Source organism: Cherax quadricarinatus, chromosome 51 (genome assembly GCF_038502225.1).
Source record: "Cherax quadricarinatus isolate ZL_2023a chromosome 51, ASM3850222v1, whole genome shotgun sequence".
Lineage (NCBI taxonomy): Eukaryota > Metazoa > Arthropoda > Malacostraca > Decapoda > Parastacidae > Cherax > Cherax quadricarinatus.
In genome coordinates, this window is record NC_091342.1 from 29,865,257 (window position 1) to 29,889,884 (window position 24,628).

General features: G+C 39.5%; 1 protein-coding gene across 1 annotated transcript in view; it reads right to left on the bottom strand.

Annotated features, from left to right (window-relative positions):
• ATP8B (ATPase phospholipid transporting 8B) overlaps positions 1–24,628 on the bottom strand; it is a gene marked incomplete in the record, with an annotated part of 560,409 nt that overhangs the window by 200,321 nt on the left and 335,460 nt on the right. Inside the window, 4 exon segments of the mRNA XM_070095976.1 lie at positions 1,131–1,272; positions 3,176–3,245; positions 3,412–3,586; positions 5,949–6,104. Of these exon segments, the coding sequence (XP_069952077.1) occupies positions 1,131–1,272; positions 3,176–3,245; positions 3,412–3,586; positions 5,949–6,104 (543 nt within the window).

The following is a 24,628-nucleotide window of genomic DNA, read 5'->3' on the forward strand; positions in this document are numbered from 1 at the left end:
GTAAAAGACAAAGAAGGGAAGCAACACAGGATAGGGCTTTGATACCTGAAGTCCTTTCGGAGGGGGATTCCCCTTCCAAACAATAACCTCTCCTCTCTCTCCCCTCCTCGCCTTCTTCCATACGCCAACAAGAGTTTTCAATAAAGTTATGTAATAGTGATTTAAATGTTCATTTATCCATTAAAAATAGTGCTTTATATTTATTTCTCATTGCTTTCGGTATGTAAAATTAGTTATTCTCTATGAAATGTATTTTTTATTAATATTTTTGGGTGCCTGGAATGGATTAATTGGATTTACATTATGGGAAATATTACTTCGATTTTCGTCCATTTAGGATTTCAACCGACCTTCTGAAACGGATTAAGGATGAAAACCGGGGTGCCACTGTATTAACCTAATATACGACATTTAATGTGCTTCAGTGTGATTATTATTGCGTATTATTGTTATCATTATTAATAAGACACTCTTAGTGATTTTAATGTGTACCTGCATGCCAGCACAGTTTATTTAGGTACAGGTACACATACGTATAATTATCAGAGTAGTATATATAAAACATGAAATAACTTTAAAACACTTGAAATTTTGGAAAGGTTCCAGACATAATGGAGAAACGTGGTGCTCACGGAGTTCACGGAGAATGTAAACAAACCGGGTGGGACGCGGTGACCGTATTAGAAAGTCAGGTAGGGAGAGCCATACAGTGAGTTTTGGTCATGATCTGAAATGTCCATATTAGTGGAACGCCGTAGAGCTAAATGCCATAAAGCGGGGCCCTACTGTACTGAGAATTTTTTAACTACAGTATTCTGCAATTAAATAGTATCAATATCCCAGAATGATAAAAATGATGAGAAATTTAAACTTTTTAAGCTTAAAACAAGAATAAACACACAAATAACTAAATCTGTAAATGCCACTGTAGCTTTCTACTCTCTCTGTAGTTAGTCAAGAGCTTACAAAATATTGCATTGCCAGTAAGACCATAACAAAATCAGTTCTAAAGATGGCAAATTCAGATATCTGAATCCTTGAAGTTACACTAGGCAAACTAAGAATTGCAAAAAATTTATTATTACATTTACACAATTTTTATTAAGTCCTTGATGATGAATGATACTTACCTAACATATAGTGAAATAGGCACCACGGTGTTAAGGACAATAGTATAAGAGAAGAAGACCAGAAGGGCTATCACAGTAGCACCACCTGCAGGATCTGGTGGTATCAGTGAGTCCCAAGGCAAGTACACTCTGAAGTACTGGCCTGTAATATTCAATATTTTATCACTTTTTAATCCATCCTCATAAATACTATGTCAACATTTCACATACAATGTTCAGCAAATTTCTTAATTATCTTATTTAGCTTAGGCTTGACTAAGCTAGGTTAGGTTAGGTTTAGTAAGGTCAGACTGCCATCTATCAATAAAAGTTAACCAATTATAACAATATTAACATAAGACAATGCCAATAAATAAAACATCACATAAAGGTGATAAAAGGTTTTGAAGCACAAACAGTAAACAGGGGATCCACCAAACACACAAGAAAATACAGTCAGATAATAAATGTCTATAGTTCATGAACAATGAACCATCTGACTGTTATTAAGAGAATGGGTTGCACTTCCTATTAGATATTTTTTGCCACATTGGCCATTTCCTACCAAACAGGGCAATCCTAAGAAGGAAACTTATTCACTGGCTTAAAAAAAGAAAAACACTACATCTCAGCAGGTAGACATTGCCTTAACAATGACTTATAGATCAAGTCGTCATCACAGACTGGTTTCTCTTATGAGTCAATGTTAAAAGTTCTTATGTTTCCTGGGATATATATTTATAGCTTTTCTTCTTCTTTCAATGCACTGGCCGTATCCCAACGAGGCAGGGTGGCCCACGAGAAAAAACAAAAGTTTCTCCTTTTAAATTTAGAAATATATACAGGAGAAGGGGGCCAGAGGACACTCTCTTGATTACCTAAAATCTTATCTTAGCAACAGAACCCAGTATATATATACAAATGGAGCTAACTCCACTACACAACCAGTTCTTGTTGAAGTCCCACAGGGGAGTGTCCTTGGCCCATTTCTCTTTCTCATTTACATCAATGGCCTTCCAAATGCATCTAAACTCCTTAAACCCATTTTATTTGCAGATGACACTATTTATGTCTTCTCTCACCCAAACCCAACTATGCTAACAGACACTGAAAATGCCAAACTACTAAAAATATCTACTTGGATGACTACCAACAAACTTACTCTCAATATAGACAAAACCTATTTTATGCTGTTTGGAAACATAGCTACAAATGTACAGCTTAACATACTGATAAATGGTTCACCCATTACTAGACACACAGAGGGCAAATTTCTAAGTCTCCACCTAGGCTGCAATCTCAAATTCCAAACTCATGTACAGTAAATATCCAAGAAAGTCTCCAAAACAGTAAGCATCCTCTCAACGATACGGTACTATGTACCCCCAATCAGCTCTTCTTGCACTATACCACTCACTCATCTACCCTTACCTCACCTATGGTATTTGTGCATGGGGCTCAACCACAGCAAATCACCTTAAACTTTTAATAACCCAACAAAAAACTGCAGTGTGATTGATTACAAACTCCTGTAGCAGACAGCATACTCCTTTGCTTTTCAAGAGCCTTAACTTACTCAATATACAAAACATCCACACTTATTATTGTGCCTGCTACATGCACAGAAAACTATACTCAAATATAAACCCTCCTCTCAAACTCCTACTTGCTAACTACAACAGAACACACAACCATAATACCACTCTTCGATGTCCCTGGTGTCCATTTCTCCCTGTGCAAAAATGCAATGCATGTAAAGGGCCCAAAGATCTGGAATACATTACCAGAACACACTAAAGGACCTGTGCCAGTAAATCAATTTAAGTCCCTACTTAGAAATCTCCTCATCACCCAAAATTAACCAGAAAAGCTGTACTTAATACCTACCATTTTCTCAAAAGCAACACAAAAAGCACCAATGATGTCTCAATTTCGATACTGAATATTTTGCTGAAGATTGCTCAACCATGTACTAATTACCTCCCTGGGCAGGTACTGTCTACGAACCTACTACCTAGATATTTACAGCTAAATTTTTTTTTCCAGAGAGCAAGTGAGTAGCTTACCTGTAAGCATTTCCCAAATACCACAAGCTACTGTGCAAAATAGGCACATGGAGAGTAGAAAAAATACAATCTGAAAGGAAAAATACGAAGCTTAATACAAACCACAGCTATAAGTACAACTATTGAATTCAGAATTTTTTTTTATATCCACATTAGTCATTCAACAATAAGAAAATTTTAATATATATACATTAAAAAAAGCAGCTTTTCCTAACTTACAAAATCAATTAACTTACCCCTAAAATAATGAAATTTAACAATCTATCAATACTTGTGCGTTTAAACTTTGTTTTGCCAGAATTCATCATAAGTTTAGTGTCTTTGCCAGCAAATATAACAACACCGTAGCACCAGTTTGTGTTGCGCAGTATACAACCCCTTAGTAGAATCTTGTCATTGTCCAGTGAATGTCTGAAATAAAAAAACATTACTAAGATGGTTTCATGCTTATGTACTGTAGACAATAAGATGTACTCTCATTGTCAATATATCAGTTACTGAAGTCCCTATCATTACTCATTCAGTTGTTGTTTTGCCAGAAGTGTGCTGACATCACAATTAAGATTACCCTTCACCTGAAACATCCCCATCCTTCCACCTAAAGGACTGAAGTCCAGCTAACTTGTTTCCCGTGAATCTCTTCATAAATGTTACCTTGCTTACACTCCAGGGTGTGTCCATTGAAAACCACTAGTTTCTTTTTCTCACTCACTCAAACATAATCAACTCTCCCCCCATCCCCCCCCCACAAACACACAGCACATCTCCTGAAGCGCACATCAACCAAATGACCGCTGCAGCATATGGGTGCCTGGCAAATTTAAGATATCTAAACAAGGAGTAATTCATGACACTGTACATCGTGTATGTCAGGCTCATATTAGAATATACAGAACCAGTATGGAACCCACACCTGGTCAAACATGTCAAGAGATTAGAGAAAGTGGAAAAGTTTTCAACAAGACCAGTCCAGGAGCTAAGGAGTATGTCCCATGAGAAGAGGTTAAGGGAACTCAACCTGATGACACTGGAGGACAGGAGGAATAGGGAGACATGTATAAAATACTGAGAGGAACTGACAAGGTGAACAGGGCCAGAATGTTTCTGAGATGGGGCATAGGAACAAGGGGACACAACTAGACGTTAAAAACTCAAAGGAGTCATAGCCATAGAATTATCAGGAAGTGGAACAATCTGGAGAGTGAAATAGTGGAGGCATAAGCCATATATAACTTTAAGAAGAGGTATGATAAGACTCTTGGAGCAGGGAGGGGGTGAAGCTAGTAGCAACTAGCAAAGAGGCAGGGCCAGGAGCTATGTATGTATATATGTATACACATACATATATACATACACATTATATATATATTTTTTTATTAACACATCAGCCATTTCCCACCAAGGCAGTGTAGCCTGAAAAAGAAAACTGTCATCATTCACTCTATCACTGGCTTGCCAGAGGTGTGCTTACACTACAATTATAAAATTGCAACATTAACACCCCTTCCTTCAGAGTGCAGGCACTGTACTTCCCATCTCCAAGTTTCCCTGAATCCCTTCATAAATGCTACCTTGCTCACACTCCAACAGCACGTCAAGTATTAAAAACCATTTGTCTCCATTCGCTCCTATCTAATATGCTTATGTATATTTGCTCGAAGTCCAAGCCCCTTGCACACAAAACCTCCTTTACCCCTCCTTCCAACCTTTCCTAAGCAGACCCCTACCCCACCTTCCCTCCACTACAGATTTATACACTCTCAAAGTCATTCTATTTTGTTCCAACCTCTCTACATATCTGAACCACCTCGATAACCCCTCCTCAACCCTCTGGATAATAGTTTTGGTAATCCTGCACCTCCTCCTCATCTCCACACTATAGATTCTCTGCATTATATTCACACCACACATTGCCCTCAGACATGACATCTCCACTGCCTCCAGCCTCCTCCTCATTGCAACATTCATCACTCATGCTTCATACCCATATAAGAGTGCTGGTATAACTATACTCTCATACATTCCCCTCTTTGCTTTCATGGATAAAGCTCTTTGTCTCCACAGACTCCTCAGTGCACCACTCACCTTTTTCCCCTCGTCAATTCTACTGTTCACCTCATCTTTCATAGGCCCATCTGCTGACACGTCCAGTCCCAAATATCTGAAAACATTCACCTCCTCCATATACTCTCCCTCCAATCTGATACCCAATCTTTTGTTATCATTACCTTACTCTTTCCTATACTCACTTTTAATTTCCTTCTTTTGCATACCCTACCAAACTTATCCACCAACTTTTGCAACTTCTCTTCAGAATCTCCTAAAGGCACAATGTCATCAGCAAAGAGCAACTGTGACAACTCCAACTTTGTTTTAGATTCTTTATCTTTTAATCCCACACTGGCCATATCCCACCAAGACACAGTGACTCAAAAAAGACACACTTTCACCATCATTCACACATAATCACTGTTTCTGAAGGTGCTCAGATATGACAGTTTAGATATCACTACAAACATCCGATATCAGTCATTGTACTTCCCACCTCCAGAACTCAAGTCCGGCTAATGAATCCCTTTACAAAATATTACCCTGCTCACACTTCAATAGCTCATCAGGTCCCAAAAACCAGCTGTCTCCATTTACTCCTATCTAACAAGCTCACACATGTCTGCTGCATGTCCAAGCCCTTTGCACACAAAACATCTTTAACCCTTCTCTAGATGTAAAAGAGCAGTGTAGGGATTACTAAATGAAAATAATAATAACTTACATATTGCCCTCCCAGTGTAGAGTTCCATCAAACTTGTTGAGCTGGTTGTTGGGAGGTTCACAGTGAATCTCTCCCTGGAATGCTCCGATGAGACTAGTATCCTGACCAAGGTCTTCAGTCTCGGGTAGGCACTGCTTGCATTTAAGATTGGTTTCACTGCAAATAAATAATATCTCAGCGTAAACATGTTATCAGCTTTTTATATGCATCTGAAAGTGAAAAAAGGCTGTTTAACTGGCGTAAAGTGATTTTCGCTTCACAGTAGTAACCCAGAATCTTACCTGCTGTATTAAGCAGGGCCCACCTGTACTTGAAATATCTGATAAAAAACCATTCACACATGTTAAATATTTTTTCATATGCTAACATACTATTTAAAATTTGGAGATTTTAAATTAAATTGGCATTTGAAGCTTCTTCTAGCCAAGTGGTGGCTAGCATACCTGAAGCAATAAAACATTTTAAGATCAACAGAAATGCTCTTACGCATTGATTTATCACCTGTAAAAACAACATAATACATCACAACAATAAATAACAAAAAGGCACAATACCGTGACTGGAACGATACACAAATAACCCGCACATAAAAGACAGAAGCTTACGACGACGTTTCGGTCCGACTTGGACCATTGACAAAGTCACACTAACAGAGGTGGAGCAGGACGGCTATATATAGGCAGGAAGAGGTGGAGGTAGTAGTAGTGGTAGTAGTAGTAGTAGTAGTAGTAGTACAAGAATTGTATATAATACCGACAGGATGAAATGACACATGCACAACACCCGGGCATCCCCACCGTAGACGTTTCGCCAAGTAGTAGTAGTAGTAGTAGTACAAGAATTGTATATAATACCGACAGGATGAAATGACACATGCACAACACCCGGGCATCCCCACCGTAGACGTTTCGCGAAACGTCTACGGTGGGGATGCCCGGGTGTTGTGCATGTGTCATTTCATCCTGTCGGTATTATATACAATTCTTGTACTACTACTACTACTACTACTACTACCACTACTACTACCTCCACCTCTTCCTGCCTATATATAGCCATCCTGCTCCACCTCTGTTAGTGTGACTTTGTCAATGGTCCAAGTCGGACCGAAACGTCGTCGTAAGCTTCTGTCTTTTATGTGCGGGTTATTTGTGTAACATCACAACAATGAACTACAACTACATATTCACTTTTATTTTTGTAAGATGTAGAGGTCTAAAACAAAGTTGTTTGGCTTTTGGGGGGGCTCCCAGGAAAGTAACCCTATTTTTCCCAAAAGTTCTTCAGTTCATCTAACACGATTTTACCTAACATGGCATTTTCAGGAACATAACTACCGTGCTAAATGACGGTTTACTTTATGTATGTATGTATGTGTGTGTACTCAACTAACTGTGGTTGCAGGGGTCGAGACTCAGCTCCTGGCCCCCCTCTTCACTGATCGCTACTAGGTCCTCTCTCTCTCTGCTTCCTGAGCTGTATCATACCTCTTCTTAAAACTATGTATGGTTCCTGCCTCCACTACTTCACTTGCTAGGCTATTCCACTTCCTGACAACTCTATGACTGAAGAAATACTTCCTAATGTCCCTGTGACTTGTCTGAGTCTTCAGCTTCCAGTTGTGACCCCTTGTCCCTGTGTCCCCTCTCTGGAACATCCTATATCTGTCCACCTTGTCTATTCCCCGCAGTATGTTGTATGTCGTTATCATGTCTCCCCTGACCCTTCTGTCCTCCAGTGTCGTCAGTCCGATTTCCCTCAACTTTTCCTCGTACGACATTCCCCTTAGCTCTGGGACTAGCCTTGTTGCAAACCCTTGTACTTTCTCTAACTTCTTGACGTGCTTGACCAGGTGTGGGTTCCAGACTGGTGCTGCATACTCCAGTATGGGCCTAACATACACATTGTACAGTGACTTAAACGATTCCTTATTAAGGTATCGGAATGCTATTCTCAGGTTTGCCAGGCGCCCATATGCTGCAGCAGTTATTTGGGGGCAAATGCATGATGTAACCAGTCATAGAAAAAGTCCCTAGTGACCCATGCCTTACTGTTTGCCCTCCACAGCACACACAAATTAGCCTTGAGGACATTGTTTTTCCTGAACACTCTGGGAGTTTCAGAGTGATACACCAATAAAGGCTTCACTTTGCAATCACCACTAGCATTGGCACACATCAACAGAGTAAGCCTGTCTTTCATAGGCTTATGTCCTGGGAGTGCCTTTTCCTCCTGAGTAATGTACGTCCTGCTTGGCATTTTCTTCCAAAACAGGCCTGTTTCGTCACAATTAAACACTTGTTCAGGTTTCAGTCCTTCACTGTCTATGTACTCCTTGAAGTCCTGCACATATTTTTCAGCCGATTTGTGGTCCGAACTGGCAGCCTCACCATGCCTTATCACACTATGAATGCCACTACGCTTCTTAAATCTCTCAAACCAACCTTTGCTGGCCTTAAATTCACTCACATCACTAGTTGCTGGCATTTTTCTAATTAAATCATCATGCAACTTCCTAGCCTTTTCACATATGATCGCTTGAGAGATGCTGTCTCCTGCTATCTGTTTCTCGTTTATCCACACCAATAAAAGTCTCTCAACATCTTCTATCACTTGCGATCTCAGTTTCGAAAACATAGTTGCACCTTTGGCAAGAACAGCTTCCTTGATTGCCGTTTTCTTGCCCACAATAGTAGTGATGGTTGATTGGGGTTTATTATACAACCTGACCAGCTCAGAGATACGCACTCCACTTTCATATTTATCAATGATCTCTTTCTTCATCTCCATAGTAATTCTCACCCTTTTTGCTGTAGGGTTGGCACTAGAAGCTGTGATAATATGAAATGTTCCAGTTGTATGTTTGGAAGCGACCACGGTGGCTGGCTTGCTTGTAAACACTGGCATCAAAGGGACAAGTGAGGCGCACTCAGGCCAAAGTGGACGCGTATGGTACGGAACGAATAGCGCTGGTCGGATTTTTAAGCACTAGTCGAGGCAAAATTTTTGCATTAAAATGTATCGCTAGTCAGATTTATCGTTAATCGATGACATCGTTGGTCGAGGGTCCACTGTGTATATATATATATATATATATATATATATATATATATATATATATATATATATATATATATATATTTTTTTTTTTTTTTTTTTATTATCACACCGGCCGATTCCCACCAAGGCAGGGTGGCCCGAAAAAGAAAAACTTTCACCATCATTCACTCCATCACTGTCTTGCCAGAAGGGTGCTTTACACTACAGTTTTTAAACTGCAACATTAACACCCCTCCTTCAGAGTGCAGGCACTGTACTTCCCATCTCCAGGACTCAAGTCCGGCCTGCCGGTTTCCCTGAATCCCTTCATAAATGTTACTTTGCTCACACTCCAACAGCACGTCAAGTATTAAAAACCATTTGTCTCCATTCACTCCTATCAAACACGCTCAAGCATGCCTGCTGGAAGTCCAAGCCCCTCGCACACAAAACCTCCTTTACCCCCTCCCTCCAACCCTTCCTAGGCCGACCCCTACCCCGCCTTCCTTCCACTACAGACTGATACACTCTTGAAGTCATTCTGTTTCGCTCCATTCTCTCTACATGTCCGAACCACCTCAACAACCCTTCCTCAGCCCTCTGGACAACAGTTTTGGTAATCCCGCACCTCCTCCTAACTTCCAAACTACGAATTCTCTGCATTATATTCACACCACACATTGCCCTCAGACATGACATCTCCACTGCCTCCAGCCTTCTCCTCGCTGCAACATTCATCACCCACGCTTCACACCCATATAAGAGCGTTGGTAAAACTATACTCTCATACATTCCCCTCTTTGCCTCCAAGGACAAAGTTCTTTGTCTCCACAGACTCCTAAGTGCACCACTCACTCTTTTTCCCTCATCAATTCTATGATTCACCTCATCTTTCATAGACCCATCCGCTGACACGTCCACTCCCAAATATCTGAATACGTTCACCTCCTCCATACTCTCTCCCTCCAATCTGATATTCAATCTTTCATCACCTAATCTTTTTGTTATCCTCATAACCTTACTCTTTCCTGTATTCACCTTTAATTTTCTTCTTTTGCACACCCTACCAAATTCATCCACCAATCTCTGCAACTTCTCTTCAGAATCTCCCAAGAGCACAGTGTCATCAGCAAAGAGCAGCTGTGACAACTCCCACTTTGTGTGTGATTCTTTATCTTTTAACTCCACGCCTCTTGCCAAGACCCTCGCATTTACTTCTCTTACAACCCCATCTATAAATATATTAAACAACCACGGTGACATCACACATCCTTGTCTAAGGCCTACTTTTACTGGGAAAAAATTTCCCTCTTTCCTACATACTCTAACTTGAGCCTCACTATCCTCGTAAAAACTCTTCACTGCTTTCAGTAACCTACCTCCTACACCATACACTTGCAACATCTGCCACATTGCCCCCCTATCCACCCTGTCATACGCCTTTTCCAAATCCATAAATGCCACAAAGACCTCTTTAGCCTTATCTAAATACTGTTCACTTATATGTTTCACTGTAAACACCTGGTCCACACACCCCCTACCTTTCCTAAAGCCTCCTTGTTCATCTGCTATCCTATTCTCCGTCTTACTCTTAATTCTTTCAATTATAACTCTACCATACACTTTACCAGGTACACTCAACAGACTTATCCCCCTATAATTTTTGCACTCTCTTTTATCCCCTTTGCCTTTATACAAAGGAACTATGCATGCTCTCTGCCAATCCCTAGGTACCTTACCCTCTTCCATACATTTATTAAACAATTGCACCAACCACTCCAAAACTATATCCCCACCTGCTTTTAACATTTCTATCTTTATCCCATCAATCCCGGCTGCCTTACCCCCTTTCATTTTACCTACTGCCTCACGAACTTCCCCCACACTCACAACTGGCTCTTCCTCACTCCTACAAGATGTTATTCCTCCTTGCCCTATACACGAAATCACAGCTTCCCTATCTTCATCAACATTTAACAATTCCTCAAAATATTCCTTCCATCTTCCCAATACCTCTAACTCTCCATTTAATAACTCTCCTCTCCTATTTTTAACTGACAAATCCATTTGTTCTCTAGGCTTTCTTAACTTGTTAATCTCACTCCAAAACTTTTTCTTATTTTCAACAAAATTTGTTGATAACATCTCACCCACTCTCTCATTTGCTCTCTTTTTACATTGCTTCACCACTCTCTTAACCTCTCTCTTTTTCTCCATATACTCTTCCCTCCTTGCATCACTTCTACTTTGTAAAAACTTCTCATATGCTAACTTTTTCTCCCTTACTACTCTCTTTACATCATCATTCCACCAATCGCTCCTCTTCCCTCCTGCACCCACTTTCCTGTAACCACAAACTTCTGCTGAACACTCTAACACTACATTTTTAAACCTACCCCATACCTCTTCGACCCCATTGCCTATGCTCTCATTAGCCCATCTATCCTCCAATAGCTGTTTATATCTTACCCTAACTGCCTCCTCTTTTAGTTTATAAACCTTCACCTCTCTCTTCCCTGATGCTTCTATTCTCCTTGTATCCCATCTACCTTTTACTCTCAGTGTAGCTACAACTAGAAAGTGATCTGATATATCTGTGGCCCCTCTATAAACATGTACATCCTGAAGTCTACTCAACAGTCTTTTATCTACCAATACATAATCCAACAAACTACTGTCATTTCGCCCTACATCATATCGTGTATACTTATTTATCCTCTTTTTCTTAAAATATGTATTACCTATAACTAAACCCCTTTCTATACAAAGTTCAATCAAAGGGCTCCCATTATCATTTACACCTGGCACCCCAAACTTACCTACCACACCCTCTCTAAAAGTTTCTCCTACTTTAGCATTCAAGTCCCCTACCACAATTACTCTCTCACTTGGTTCAAAGGCTCCTATACATTCACTTAACATCTCCCAAAATCTCTCTCTCTCCTCTGCATTCCTCTCTTCTCCAGGTGCATACACGCTTATTATGACCCACTTCTCGCATCCAACCTTTACTTTAATCCACATAATTCTTGAATTTACACATTCATATTCTCTTTTCTCCTTCCATAACTGATCATTTAACATTACTGCTACCCCTTCCTTTGCTCTAACTCTCTCAGATACTCCAGATTTAATCCCATTTATTTCCCCCCACTGAAACTCTCCTACCCCCTTCAGCTTTGTTTCGCTTAGGGCCAGGACATCCAACTTCTTTTCATTCATAACATCAGCAATCATCTGTTTCTTGTCATCCGCACTACATCCACGCACATTTAAGCAACCCAGTTTTATAAAGTTTTTCTTCTTCTCTTTTTTAGTAATTGTATACAGGAGAAGGGGTTACTAGCCCATTGCTCCCGGCATTTTAGTCGCCTCATACGACACGCATGGCTTACGGAGGAAAGATTCTTTTCCACTTCCCCATGGACAATAGAAGAAATAAAAAAGAACAAGAGCTATTTAGAAAAAGGAGAAAAACCTAGATGTATGTATATATATATATGCATGTGCGTGTCTGTGAAGTGTGACCAAAGTGTTAGTAGGAGTAGCAAGATATCCCTGTTATCTTAGCGTGTTTATGAGACAGAAAAAGAAACCAGCAATCCTACCATCATGCAAAACAATTACAGGTTTTTGTTTCACAGTCATCTGGCAGGACGGTAGTACTTCCCTGGGTGGTTGCTGTCTACCAACCTACTACCTATATATATATATATATATATATATTTATTATTATCACACTGGCCGATTCCCACCAAGGCAGGGTGGCCCGAAAAAGAAAAACTTTCACAATCATTCACTCCATCACTGTCTTGCCAGAAGGGTGCTTTATACTACAGTTTTTAAACTGCAACATTAACACCCCTCCTTCAGAGTGCAGGCACTGTACTTCCCATCTCCAGGACTCAAGTCCGGCCTGCCGGTTTCCCTGAATCCTTTCATAAATGTTACTTTGCTCACACTCCAACAGCACGTCAAGTATTAAAAATCATTTGTCTCCATTCACTCCTATCAAACACGCTCATGCATGCCTGCTGGAAGTCCAAGCCCCTCGCACACAAAACCTCCTTTACCCCCTCCCTCCAACCTTTCCTAGGCCGACCCCTACCCCGCCTTCCTTCCACTACACACTGATACACTCTTGAAGTCATTCTGTTTCGCTCCATTCTCTCTACATGTCCGAACCACCTCAACAACCCTTCCTCAGCCCTCTGGACAACAGTTTTGGTAATCCCGCACCTCCTCCTAACTTCCAAACTACGAATTCTCTGCATTATATTCACACCACACATTGCCCTCAGACATGACATCTCCACTGCCTCCAGCCTTCTCCTCGCTGCAACATTCATCACCCACGCTTCACACCCATATAAGAGCGTTGGTAAAACTATACTCTCATACATTCCCCTCTTTGCCTCCAAGGACAAAGTTCTTTGTCTCCACAGACTCCTAAGTGCACCACTCACTCTTTTTCCCTCATCAATTCTATGATTCACCTCATCTTTCATAGACCCATCCGCTGACACGTCCACTCCCAAATATCTGAATACGTTCACCTCCTCCATACTCTCTCCCTCCAATCTGATATCCAATCTTTCATCACCTAATCTTTTTGTTATCCTCATAACCTTACTCTTTCCTGTATTCACCTTTAATTTTCTTCTTTTGCACACCCTACCAAATTCATCCACCAATCTCTGCAACTTCTCTTCAGAATCTCCCAAGAGCACAGTGTCATCAGCAAAGAGCAACTGTGACAACTCCCACTTTGTGTGTGATTCTTTATCTTTTAACTCCACGCCTCTTGCCAAGACCCTCGCATTTACTTCTCTTACAACCCCATCTATAAATATATTAAACAACCACGGTGACATCACACATCCTTGTCTAAGGCCTACTTTTACTGGGAAAAAATTTCCCTCTTTCCTACATACTCTAACTTGAGCCTCACTATCCTCGTAAAAACTCTTCACTGCTTTCAGTAACCTACCTCCTACACCATACACTTGCAACATCTGCCACATTGCCCCCCTATCCACCCTGTCATACGCCTTTTCCAAATCCATAAATGCCACAAAGACCTCTTTAGCCTTATCTAAATACTGTTCACTTATATGTTTCACTGTAAACACCTGGTCCACACACCCCCTACCTTTCCTAAAGCCTCCTTGTTCATCTGCTATCCTATTCTCCGTCTTACTCTTAATTTTTTCAATTATAACTCTACCATACACTTTACCAGGTATACTCAACAGACTTATCCCCCTATAATTTTTGCACTCTCTTTTATCCCCTTTGCCTTTATACAAAGGAACTATGCATGCTCTCTGCCAATCCCTAGGTACCTTACCCTCTTCCATACATTTATTAAATAATTGCACCAACCACTCCAAAACTATATCCCCACCTGCTTTTAACATTTCTATCTTTATCCCATCAATCCCGGCTGCCTTACCCTCTTTCATTTTACCTACTGCCTCACGAACTTCCCCCACACTCACAACTGGCTCTTCCTCACTCCTACAAGATGTTATTCCTCCTTGCCCTATACACGAAATCACAGCTTCCCTATCTTCATCAACATTTAACAATTCCTCAAAATATTCCCTCCATCTTCCCAATACCTCTAACTCTCCATTTAATAACTCTCCTCTCCTATTTTTAACTGACAAATCCATTTGTTCTCTAGGCTTTCTTAACTTGTTAATCTCACTCCAAAACTTTTTCTTATTTTCAACAAAATTTGTTGATAACATCTCACCCACTCTCTCATTTGCTCTCTTTTTACATTGCTTCACCACTCTCTTAACCTCTCTCTTTTTCTCCATATACTCTTCCCTCCTTGCATCACTTCTATTTTGTAAAAACTTCTCATATGCTAACTTTTTCTCCCTTACTACTCTCTTTACATCATCATTCCACCAATCGCTCCTCTTCCCTCCCGCACCCACTTTCCTGTAACCACAAACTTCTGCTGAACACTCTAACACTACATTTTTAATATTTTTTTTTTTTTATTATCACACCGGCCGATTCCCACCAAGGCAGGGTGGCCCGAAAAAGAAAAACTTTCACCATCATTCACTCCATCACTGTCTTGCCAGAAGGGTGCTTTACACTACAGTTTTTAAACTGCAACATTAACACCCCTCCTTCAGAGTGCAGGCACTGTACTTCCCATCTCCAGGACTCAAGTCCGGCCTGCCGGTTTCCCTGAATCCCTTCATAAATGTTACTTTGCTCACACTCCAACAGCACGTCAAGTATTAAAAACCATTTGTCTCCATTCACTCCTATCAAACACGCTCACGCATGCCTGCTGGAAGTCCAAGCCCCTCGCACACAAAACCTCCTTTACCCCCTCCCTCCAACCCTTCCTAGGCCGACCCCTACCCCGCCTTCCTTCCACTACTGACTGATACACTCTTGAAGTCATTCTGTTTCGCTTCATTCTCTCTACATGTCCGAACCACCTCAACAACCCTTCCTCAGCCCTCTGGACAACAGTTTTGGTAATCCCGCACCTCCTCCTAACTTCCAAACTACGAATTCTCTGCATTATATTCACACCACACATTGCCCTCAGACATGACATCTCCACTGCCTCCAGCCTTCTCCTCGCTGCAACATTCATCACCCATGCTTCACACCCATATAAGAGCGTTGGTAAAACTATACTCTCATACATTCCCCTCTTTGCCTCCAAGGACAAAGTTCTTTGTCTCCACAGACTCCTAAGTGCACCACTCACTCTTTTTCCCTCATCAATTCTATGATTCAGCTCATCTTTCATAGACCCATCCGCTGACACGTCCACTCCCAAATATCTGAATACGTTCACCTCCTCCATACTCTCTCCCTCCAATCTGATATTCAATCTTTCATCACCTAATCTTTTTGTTATCCTCATAACCTTACTCTTTCCTGTATTCACCTTTAATTTTCTTCTTTTGCACACCCTACCAAATTCATCCACCAATCTCTGCAACTTCTCTTCAGAATCTCCCAAGAGCACAGTGTCATCAGCAAAGAGCAGCTGTGACAACTCCCACTTTGTGTGTGATTCTTTATCTTTTAACTCCACGCCTCTTGCCAAGACCCTCGCATTTTTAAACCTACCCCATACCTCTTCGACCCCATTGCCTATGCTCTCATTAGCCCATCTATCCTCCAATAGCTGTTTATATCTTACCCTAACTGCCTCCTCTTTTAGTTTATAAACCTTCACCTCTCTCTTCCCTGATGCTTCTATTCTCCTTGTATCCCATCTACCTTTTACTCTCAGTGTAGCTACAACTAGAAAGTGATCTGATATATCTGTGGCCCCTCTATAAACATGTACATCCTGAAGTCTACTCAACAGTCTTTTATCTACCAATACATAATCCAACAAACTACTGTCATTTCGCCCTACATCATATCTTGTATACTTATTTATCCTCTTTTTCTTAAAATATGTATTACCTATAACTAAACCCCTTTCTATACAAAGTTCAGTCAAAGGGCTCCCATTATCATTTACACCTGGCACCCCAAACTTACCCATCACACCCTCTCTAAAAGTTTCTCCTACTTTAGCATTCAGGTCCCCTACCACAATTACTCTCTCACTTGGTTCAAAGGCTCCTATACATTCACTTAACATCTCCCAAAATCTCTCTCTCTCCTCTGCATTCCTCTCTTCTCCAGGTGCATACACGCTTATTATGACCCACTTCTCGCATCCAACCTTTACTTTAATCCACATAATTCTTGAATTTACACATTCATATTCTCTTTTCTCCTTCCATAACTGATCATTTAACATTACTGCTACCCCTTCCTTTGCTCTAACTCTCTCAGATACTCCAGATTTAATCCCATTTATTTCCCCCCACTGAAACTCTCCTACCCCCTTCAGCTTTGTTTCGCTTAGGGCCAAGACATCCAACTTCTTTTCATTCATAACATCAGCAATCATCTGTTTCTTGTCATCCGCACTACATCCACGCACATTTAAGCATCCCAGTTTTATAAAGTTTTTCTTCTTCTCTTTTTTAGTAAATGTCTACAGGAGAAGGGGTTACTAGCCCATTGCTCCCGGCATTTTAGTCGCCTCATACGACATGCATGGCTTACGGAGGAAAGATTCTTTTCCACTTCCCCATGGGCAATAGAAGAAATAAAGAAGAACAAGAGCTATTTAGAAAAAGGAGAAAAACCTAGATGTATGTATATATATATATGCATGTGCGTGTCTGTGAAGTGTGACCAAAGTGTAAGTAGGAGTAGCAAGATATCCCTGTTATCTAGCGTGTTTATGAGACAGAAAAAGAAACCAGCAATCCTACCATCATGCAAAACAGTTACAGGTTTTTGTTTCACAGTCATCTGGCAGGACGGTAGTACTTCCCTGGGTGGTTGCTGTCTACCAACCTACTACCTATATATATATATATATATATATATATATATATATCTTTTTTCTTCTTTCAACATACCAGCCGTATCCCTCCGAGGCGGGGTGGCCCAAAAGAAAAAACTAAAGTTTCTCTTTTTAAATTTAGTAATATATACAGGAGAAGGGGTTACTAGCCCCTTGCTCCCGGCATTTTAGTCACCTCTTACAACACCCATAGCTTACGGAGGAAGAATTCTGTTTCACTTCCCCATGGAGATAAGAGGAAACAAACAAGAATAAGAACTAGAAAGAAAATAGAAGAAAACACAGAGGGGTGTGTATATATGTGCTTGTACTTGTATGTGTAGTGTGACCTAAGTGTAAGTAGAAGTAGCACGACATACCTGAAATCTTGCATGTTCATGAGACAGAAAAAAGGACACCAGCAATCCTACCATCATGTAAAACAATTACACTATTATTACAGGCTTTCATTTTACACTCACTTGGCAGGACGGTAGTACCTCTCTGGGCGGTTGCTGTTTACCAATCTACTACCTAGGATATATATATGTATATATATATATATATATATATATATATATATATATATATATATATTGGCAGTGGAGATGTCATGTCTGAGGGCAATGTGTGGTGTGAATATAATGCAGAGAATTCGTAGTTTGGAAGTTAGGAGGAGGTGCAGGATTACCAAAACTGTTGTCCAGAGGGCTGAGGAAGGGTTGTTGAGGTGGTTCGGACATCTAGAGAGAATGGAGCGAAACAGAGTGACTTGAAGAGTGTATCAGTCTGTAGTGGAAGGAAGGCGGGGTAGGGGTCGGCCTAGGAGAGGTTGGAGGGAGGGGGTAAAGGAGGTTTTGTGTGCGAGGGGCTTGGACTTCCAGCAGGCATGCATGAGCGTGTTTGATAGGAGTGAATGGAGACAAATGGTTTTTAATACTTGACGTGCTGTTGGAGTGTGAGCAAAGTAACATTTATGAAGGGGTTCAGGGAAACCGGCAGGCAGGACTTGAGTCCTGGTGATGGGAAGTGCATATGTGCATATATATATATATATACATATATACATATATATATATATATATACATATATACATATATATATATATATACATATATACATATATATATATACATATATATATACATATATACATATATATATATATATACATATATACATATATATATATATATATACATATATATATATATATATATATATATATATGCACATATGCACTTTCCATCTCCAGGACTCAAGTCCGGCCTGCTGGTTTCCCTGAACCCCTTCATAAATGTTACTTTACTCACACTCCAACAGCACGTCAAGTATTAAAAAGCATTTGTCTCCATTCACTCCTATCAAACACGCTGATATATATATATATATATATATATATATATATATATATATATATATATATATATATATATATATATATATATATATATATATATATATATATATATATATATATACATACATACATACACACACACACACACACACACACACGAACACACACAATGGACCCCCGGTTTACGATCAGCTCCCAATACGACCAATTATGTAAGTGTATTTATGTAAGTGCGTTTGTATGTGTATGTATGGGGGTCTGAAATGGACTAATCTAATTCACAATATTCCTTATGGGAACAAATTCGGTCAGTACTGGCACCTGAACATACTTCTGGAATGAAATAATATCGTAAACCGGGGGTCCACTGTATATATATACATTATATATATATATATATATATATATACATATATATATATATATACATATATATATATAGGTAGTAGGTTGGTAGACAGCAACCGCCCAGGGAGGTACTACCGTCCTGCCAAGTGAGTGTAAAACGAAAGCCTGTAATTGTTTTACATGATGGTAGGATTGCTGGTGTCCTTTTTTCTGTCTCATGAACATGCAAGATTTCAGGTACGTCTTGCTACTTCTACTTACACTTAGGTCACACTACACATACATGTACAAGCACATATATACACACCCCTCTGGGTTTTCTTCTATTTTCTTTCTAGTTCTTATTCTTGTTTATTTCCTCTTATCTCCATGGGGAAGTGGAACAGAATTCTTCCTCCGTAAGCCATGCGTGTTGTAAGAGGCAACTAAAATGCCGGGAGCAAGGGGCTAGTAACCTCTTCTCCTGTATATATTACTAAATGTAAAAGGAGAAACTTTCGTTTTTCCTTTTGGGCCACCCCGCCTCGGTGGGATACGGCCGGTGTGTTGAAAGAAAGATATATATATATATATATATATATATATATATACATATATGTGTATATCTAAGTACATAAGAAAGAAGGAACACTGCAGCAGGTCCATGTCCCCCATCCCCCCAGACTGGCCCAATGACCCACCTAGTCAGATCACTTCCACTTAAGAAAGGAGCATGGCTTCAGACCTAGTAGCACAAGCTAGTCAGGTCCAACTCACACCCACCCACCCACCCACACCCACTCTTGTTTTTATCTAACCTATTTTTAAAACTACACAACGTTTTAGCCTCTATAACTGTACTCGGGAGTTTGTTCCACTCATCCACAACTCTATTACCAAACCAGTGCTTTCCTATATCCTTCCTGAATCTGAATTTTTCCAACTTGAAACCATTGCTGCAAGTCCTGTCTTAGCTGGAAGTTTTCAGCACATTATTTACATCCCCTTTATTTATTCCTGTTTTCCATTTATACACCTCAATCATATCCCCCTTAATTCTATGCCTTTCGAGAGAGTGCAGATTCAGGGACCTCAGTCTATCCTCATAGGGAAGATTTCTGATACATGGGATACCCTTTGTCATCCTCCTCTGTACATTTTCCAGTGCATTTATATCCATTCTGCAATACGGTGACCAGAACTGTGCAGCATAATCTAAATGAGGCTTAACCAAGGATATATAAAGTTGAAGAACAACCTGAGGACTTCTATTATTTATGCTTCTAAATATGAAGCCAAGGATTCTGTTAGCTTTATTGCGAACACTAATGCACTGTTGTCTAGGTTTCAGATTACTGTTAACCAGAATTCCTAAATTCTTTTTGCAATCAGTAGTATTAAGATCTACATTATTTAGTTTATATGTGGCATGGTTATTTTCCTGTTCAACATTTAGATCTTTGCATTTGTCTATATTATTAAACTGCATCTGCCACTTCTCCGACCACTGCATCAATCTATTCATAAGATAAGATTTTCTTTGGATTTTTAACCCCGGAGGGTTAGCCACTGAGGATAACCCAAGAAAGTCAGTGCGTCATTGAGGACTGTCTTGTCCCCCAGGATCCGACCCACACTAGTCGACTAACACCCAGGTACCTATTTGCTGCTAGGTGAACATGACAACAGGTGTAAGGAAATGAGTCGAGATGTTTCCACCCGCTGGGAATCGAACTTGTTCCCTCCGTGTGTGAAGCGAGAGCTTTAGCCACCAGACCAAAATAAATAGCAACACACTTCTTGCCGAATAGGGTAAGCAAAAATTTGTGTATGCCATAATTTCACAAAAGTCATTCTGAATCTAATGAAAAAAAATGTATTTCATTGTGTGATTATTATTAAATTATTGTAAACCAATATAAAATATATTTAGTTGAAATAGGCTAAATTAAGTTGTGCTTGTAATAAGGTTACCTAGGTTTCCTAAGGTTCTTCTGATACAAAATCATTAATTTTTACAACATAAATTAAAAAAATATATCTTTAAATGTATAAAAGAAAATTTTAGAAAGGACTTAATTTTAAATGAGTTCTTGCTAATTGACCAGTTTTACTTATTCGGTGCAACATATATACAGGTACCATCCGACTTACGACCGAGTTCGGTTCCGACCAACCGGTCGTAAGTCGAAATGGACGTAAGTCAAACCTTACTACTGAATATCAACATCACATTTTTGTAATGAGTTTATTTTAATGTTTTATTTTGGTATTTCATTTTTTTACTTTACTTTTTGTGCTGTTAGTACAGGTCCTCCATCACAAATCTGGCATCAGTGGGACCTGTAGTGTGCCGGATTACCGAGTTTGCCGGATTACAGAGTGGTTAGGTTAGAATACACTTAATAAAATTAACCAACTTTACTTACACAGTTTACTGAACATCGGCAAAAATCGAACATTTCCGCTACTTTGAGCTTAATTTCAAGGTACTTTTCATCATGAAAGCAATCAAAATCATGTCTATTTCTGTAACATATCTTCCATTCTATCAACTGAGTCCAAAAAAATGAGAATACAGTACAACCATAAAAACCATACGAAAATATACTGCAAAGAGGCGGCTAATGTTGTACGTTAAGAAGCATCTTTCCATCATACATTGCCCAAGTTTCAATGAGATAGCCCAACAAACAACCGAGAAAAAAAAAATATTTGCCAAAAATCATATATGGCAAGCCCAAGCCAGGTACTGGAAATAAGTCACTTTGTCTGACTTTTCTGGGTTATCCTAGGTTCTCTATACATACACTGCTATGTGTGATAATCTATGTAACTGTATTTGTGTATACCTGAATAAACTTATTTACTGCTAGTCTGTCAACTGAGTACAAGAAACTGCCCATTCACTTATTTCAACTACCCAATAAAGTGGTCAGAAATTGGCAATTTGGCTGATTTCACACAAATTTCAACAGATGCCAATTTCAAAATAGGATCCAGAATAAACAATGCAGACATTCCTGGCACTAAAATAACATTTTCTCTGTTCATTAGTCATGGCTCCAGGCCTCTCTTATATTACTCTTGCTTTTCATTTGGAATTTTTATTCACAAAAAAACAGAAGATTTACTGTTATGCAGACTGCTGCATTATTGTAATAATTGTATAAATGATGTCAAGCCATTCTTGACTCCGTACTGGAATTTAGACTGGCAGGCGGACAGGTATTGGACGGTGATGTCATTTGTTTACTCTTGAGCTTCGCTAAAACTAGAACATTTTCGCTACTGTGAGAGCAATTTCAAAGTACTTTTCATCATGAAAGCAATCAAAATCATATCTATTTCTGTAATGTATCTTTCATTCTATCAAATGAGACCGAAAAAATGAGAATATAACCATAACAACGATACAAAAATATACTGCTAAGCGGCCGCTAATGGCTGAGAAGTGAACTCTGCTATTTATGGTCTGATTTCTTTCATTTTTGGTGTACGTGAAGAAGTATCTTTCCATCATACATTGCCCAAGTTTGAATAAGATAACCCAACAAACAACTGAGAAAATAATATAATAATAATAATAATAATAATAATAATAATAATAATAATAATAATAATATCTATTTACTACACGTACATGTACAAGGTATACAGGCCTAGCTGACATCAGTGACATACTACTGTATAGAAAGCTGCTTGTTATGCAGAGTATTTCAAGAAAATTAGGCCAGTGTCCCAGGATAACACCCACACTAGTCAGCTAACACCCAGGTACCCATTTACTGATGAGTAAACATAGACAACAGGTGTAGAGAAACACGCCTAATGTTTCTACCCTGGCTGGGAATCGAATATTTACCAAAAATCATATATGGCTAACCCAAGCCAGGTACTAAAAATAAGCCACGTTGACTTTTTTTGGGTTATCCTAGGTTCTCTACACATATGCTGCTATGTGTGATTCTATAGAGAGAAAATAACTTTTTTGTTTCAGGTTTATGGTGCAGTACGAGTGTATATCATAGTTCGCCCTGTGCTACACTCCATTTTCTCTAATATAAGCCACCAAGACAGGGATAGGAGAATGGTATTTGCATACCATATCCTCTTCATGCCTCTGTCGAACTGCTCTGTGTTATGCCAAATATTATTCATTCTGGAGTATTTAGCATGTTTTATGTTATTTATATTGTTTCTTATGTCATATTAGATCAATTGTGATAGGCAAATAAACTGTAGTGTTGATATTAGCGTAATAATAAAGCATATTCTCCTGCTTCATGAGACTGAGCTCATGGCAACCGACAGTGGCTTCAAAGCCACTTTATCTTTAATGGATAATGTACTGTGTAGGTGCTTTACATAATGAGAAGCATTTCTTTTATTCTTTGGAACCATGGCTAGGGCTAAAAGCAAGCAGGTTAAAACAATAAATGGAGAAAAAGAAATTGGAATGACTTATGCAGCAAGTAGCACCACCAAACAGTACCAGCAGGTTGGTGTGGCGACCCTGGAAATTTGAAATTATGCTAGCCAAAATTAGTGCCGAATAACTGAAGGAACTGAATAACTGATTGCTGGATTTGTGATGGCGGACCTGTACTTTATTTTCTACTATAAGGTTTAGGATAAACACTGTGTACAACACAAACACTTGTTTATTGCCCAGAAATTTGGCCTAGAAAACACGGTCGTAAGTCGAATGGTCGTATGTCGAGCAGGTCGTAAGTCGGATGGTAGGTGTATATGATGGGGTCCACCTCTGGTGCAGAATGTGGACCTATAGCCTAGGAGAAGTGGATAAACGGCTTTCAAGAAAGAATAATTCAATTTCTTCCTGAAGTCATTTGAATATTCCACTTCCCCTACCACCTCAACATTTCATTCTTTTTTCTTACATAATATGGTGCAAAAGATTTAATTGATACAGTGTTGGTATAAAGATGGCATATACAGTATAAGAGGTGAGAGAGAGATATATGTCTAGTACATATTGTTGTGTGTTTGTAACTGATTATAATGCGAAAATCTCATCCCCCCCCCCACACACATTAGTAGGTTGGAAGACAGCAACCACCCAGGGAGATACTACCATCCTGTCAAGTGAGTGAAACAAAAGCCTGTAACTGATTTACAAGATGGTGGGATGGCTGATGTCTTTTTTGTCTCAAACATGCACGATTTTAGGTACATCTTGCTACTTGTACTTTGGTCACATTACACATACATGTACAAATATATATATATATATACCCCTCTGGGTTTTCTTCTATTTTCTTACTAGTTCTTGTTCTTGTTTATTTCCTCTTATCTCCAAAGGGAAGTGGAACAGAATTCTTCCTCCGTAAGCCATGCATGTCATAAGAGGTGACTAAAATGCTGGGAGCAAGGGGCTAGTAACCCCTTCTCCAGTATACATTACTAAAGTGATGAAGAGAAACTTTTATTTTTGATTTTAGGCCACCCTGCCTCGATGGGATATGGCTGGTTTATTGAAAGAAGTTATATACTTTTCAAAACACAATTTTCCTGTGAACAATGGATTG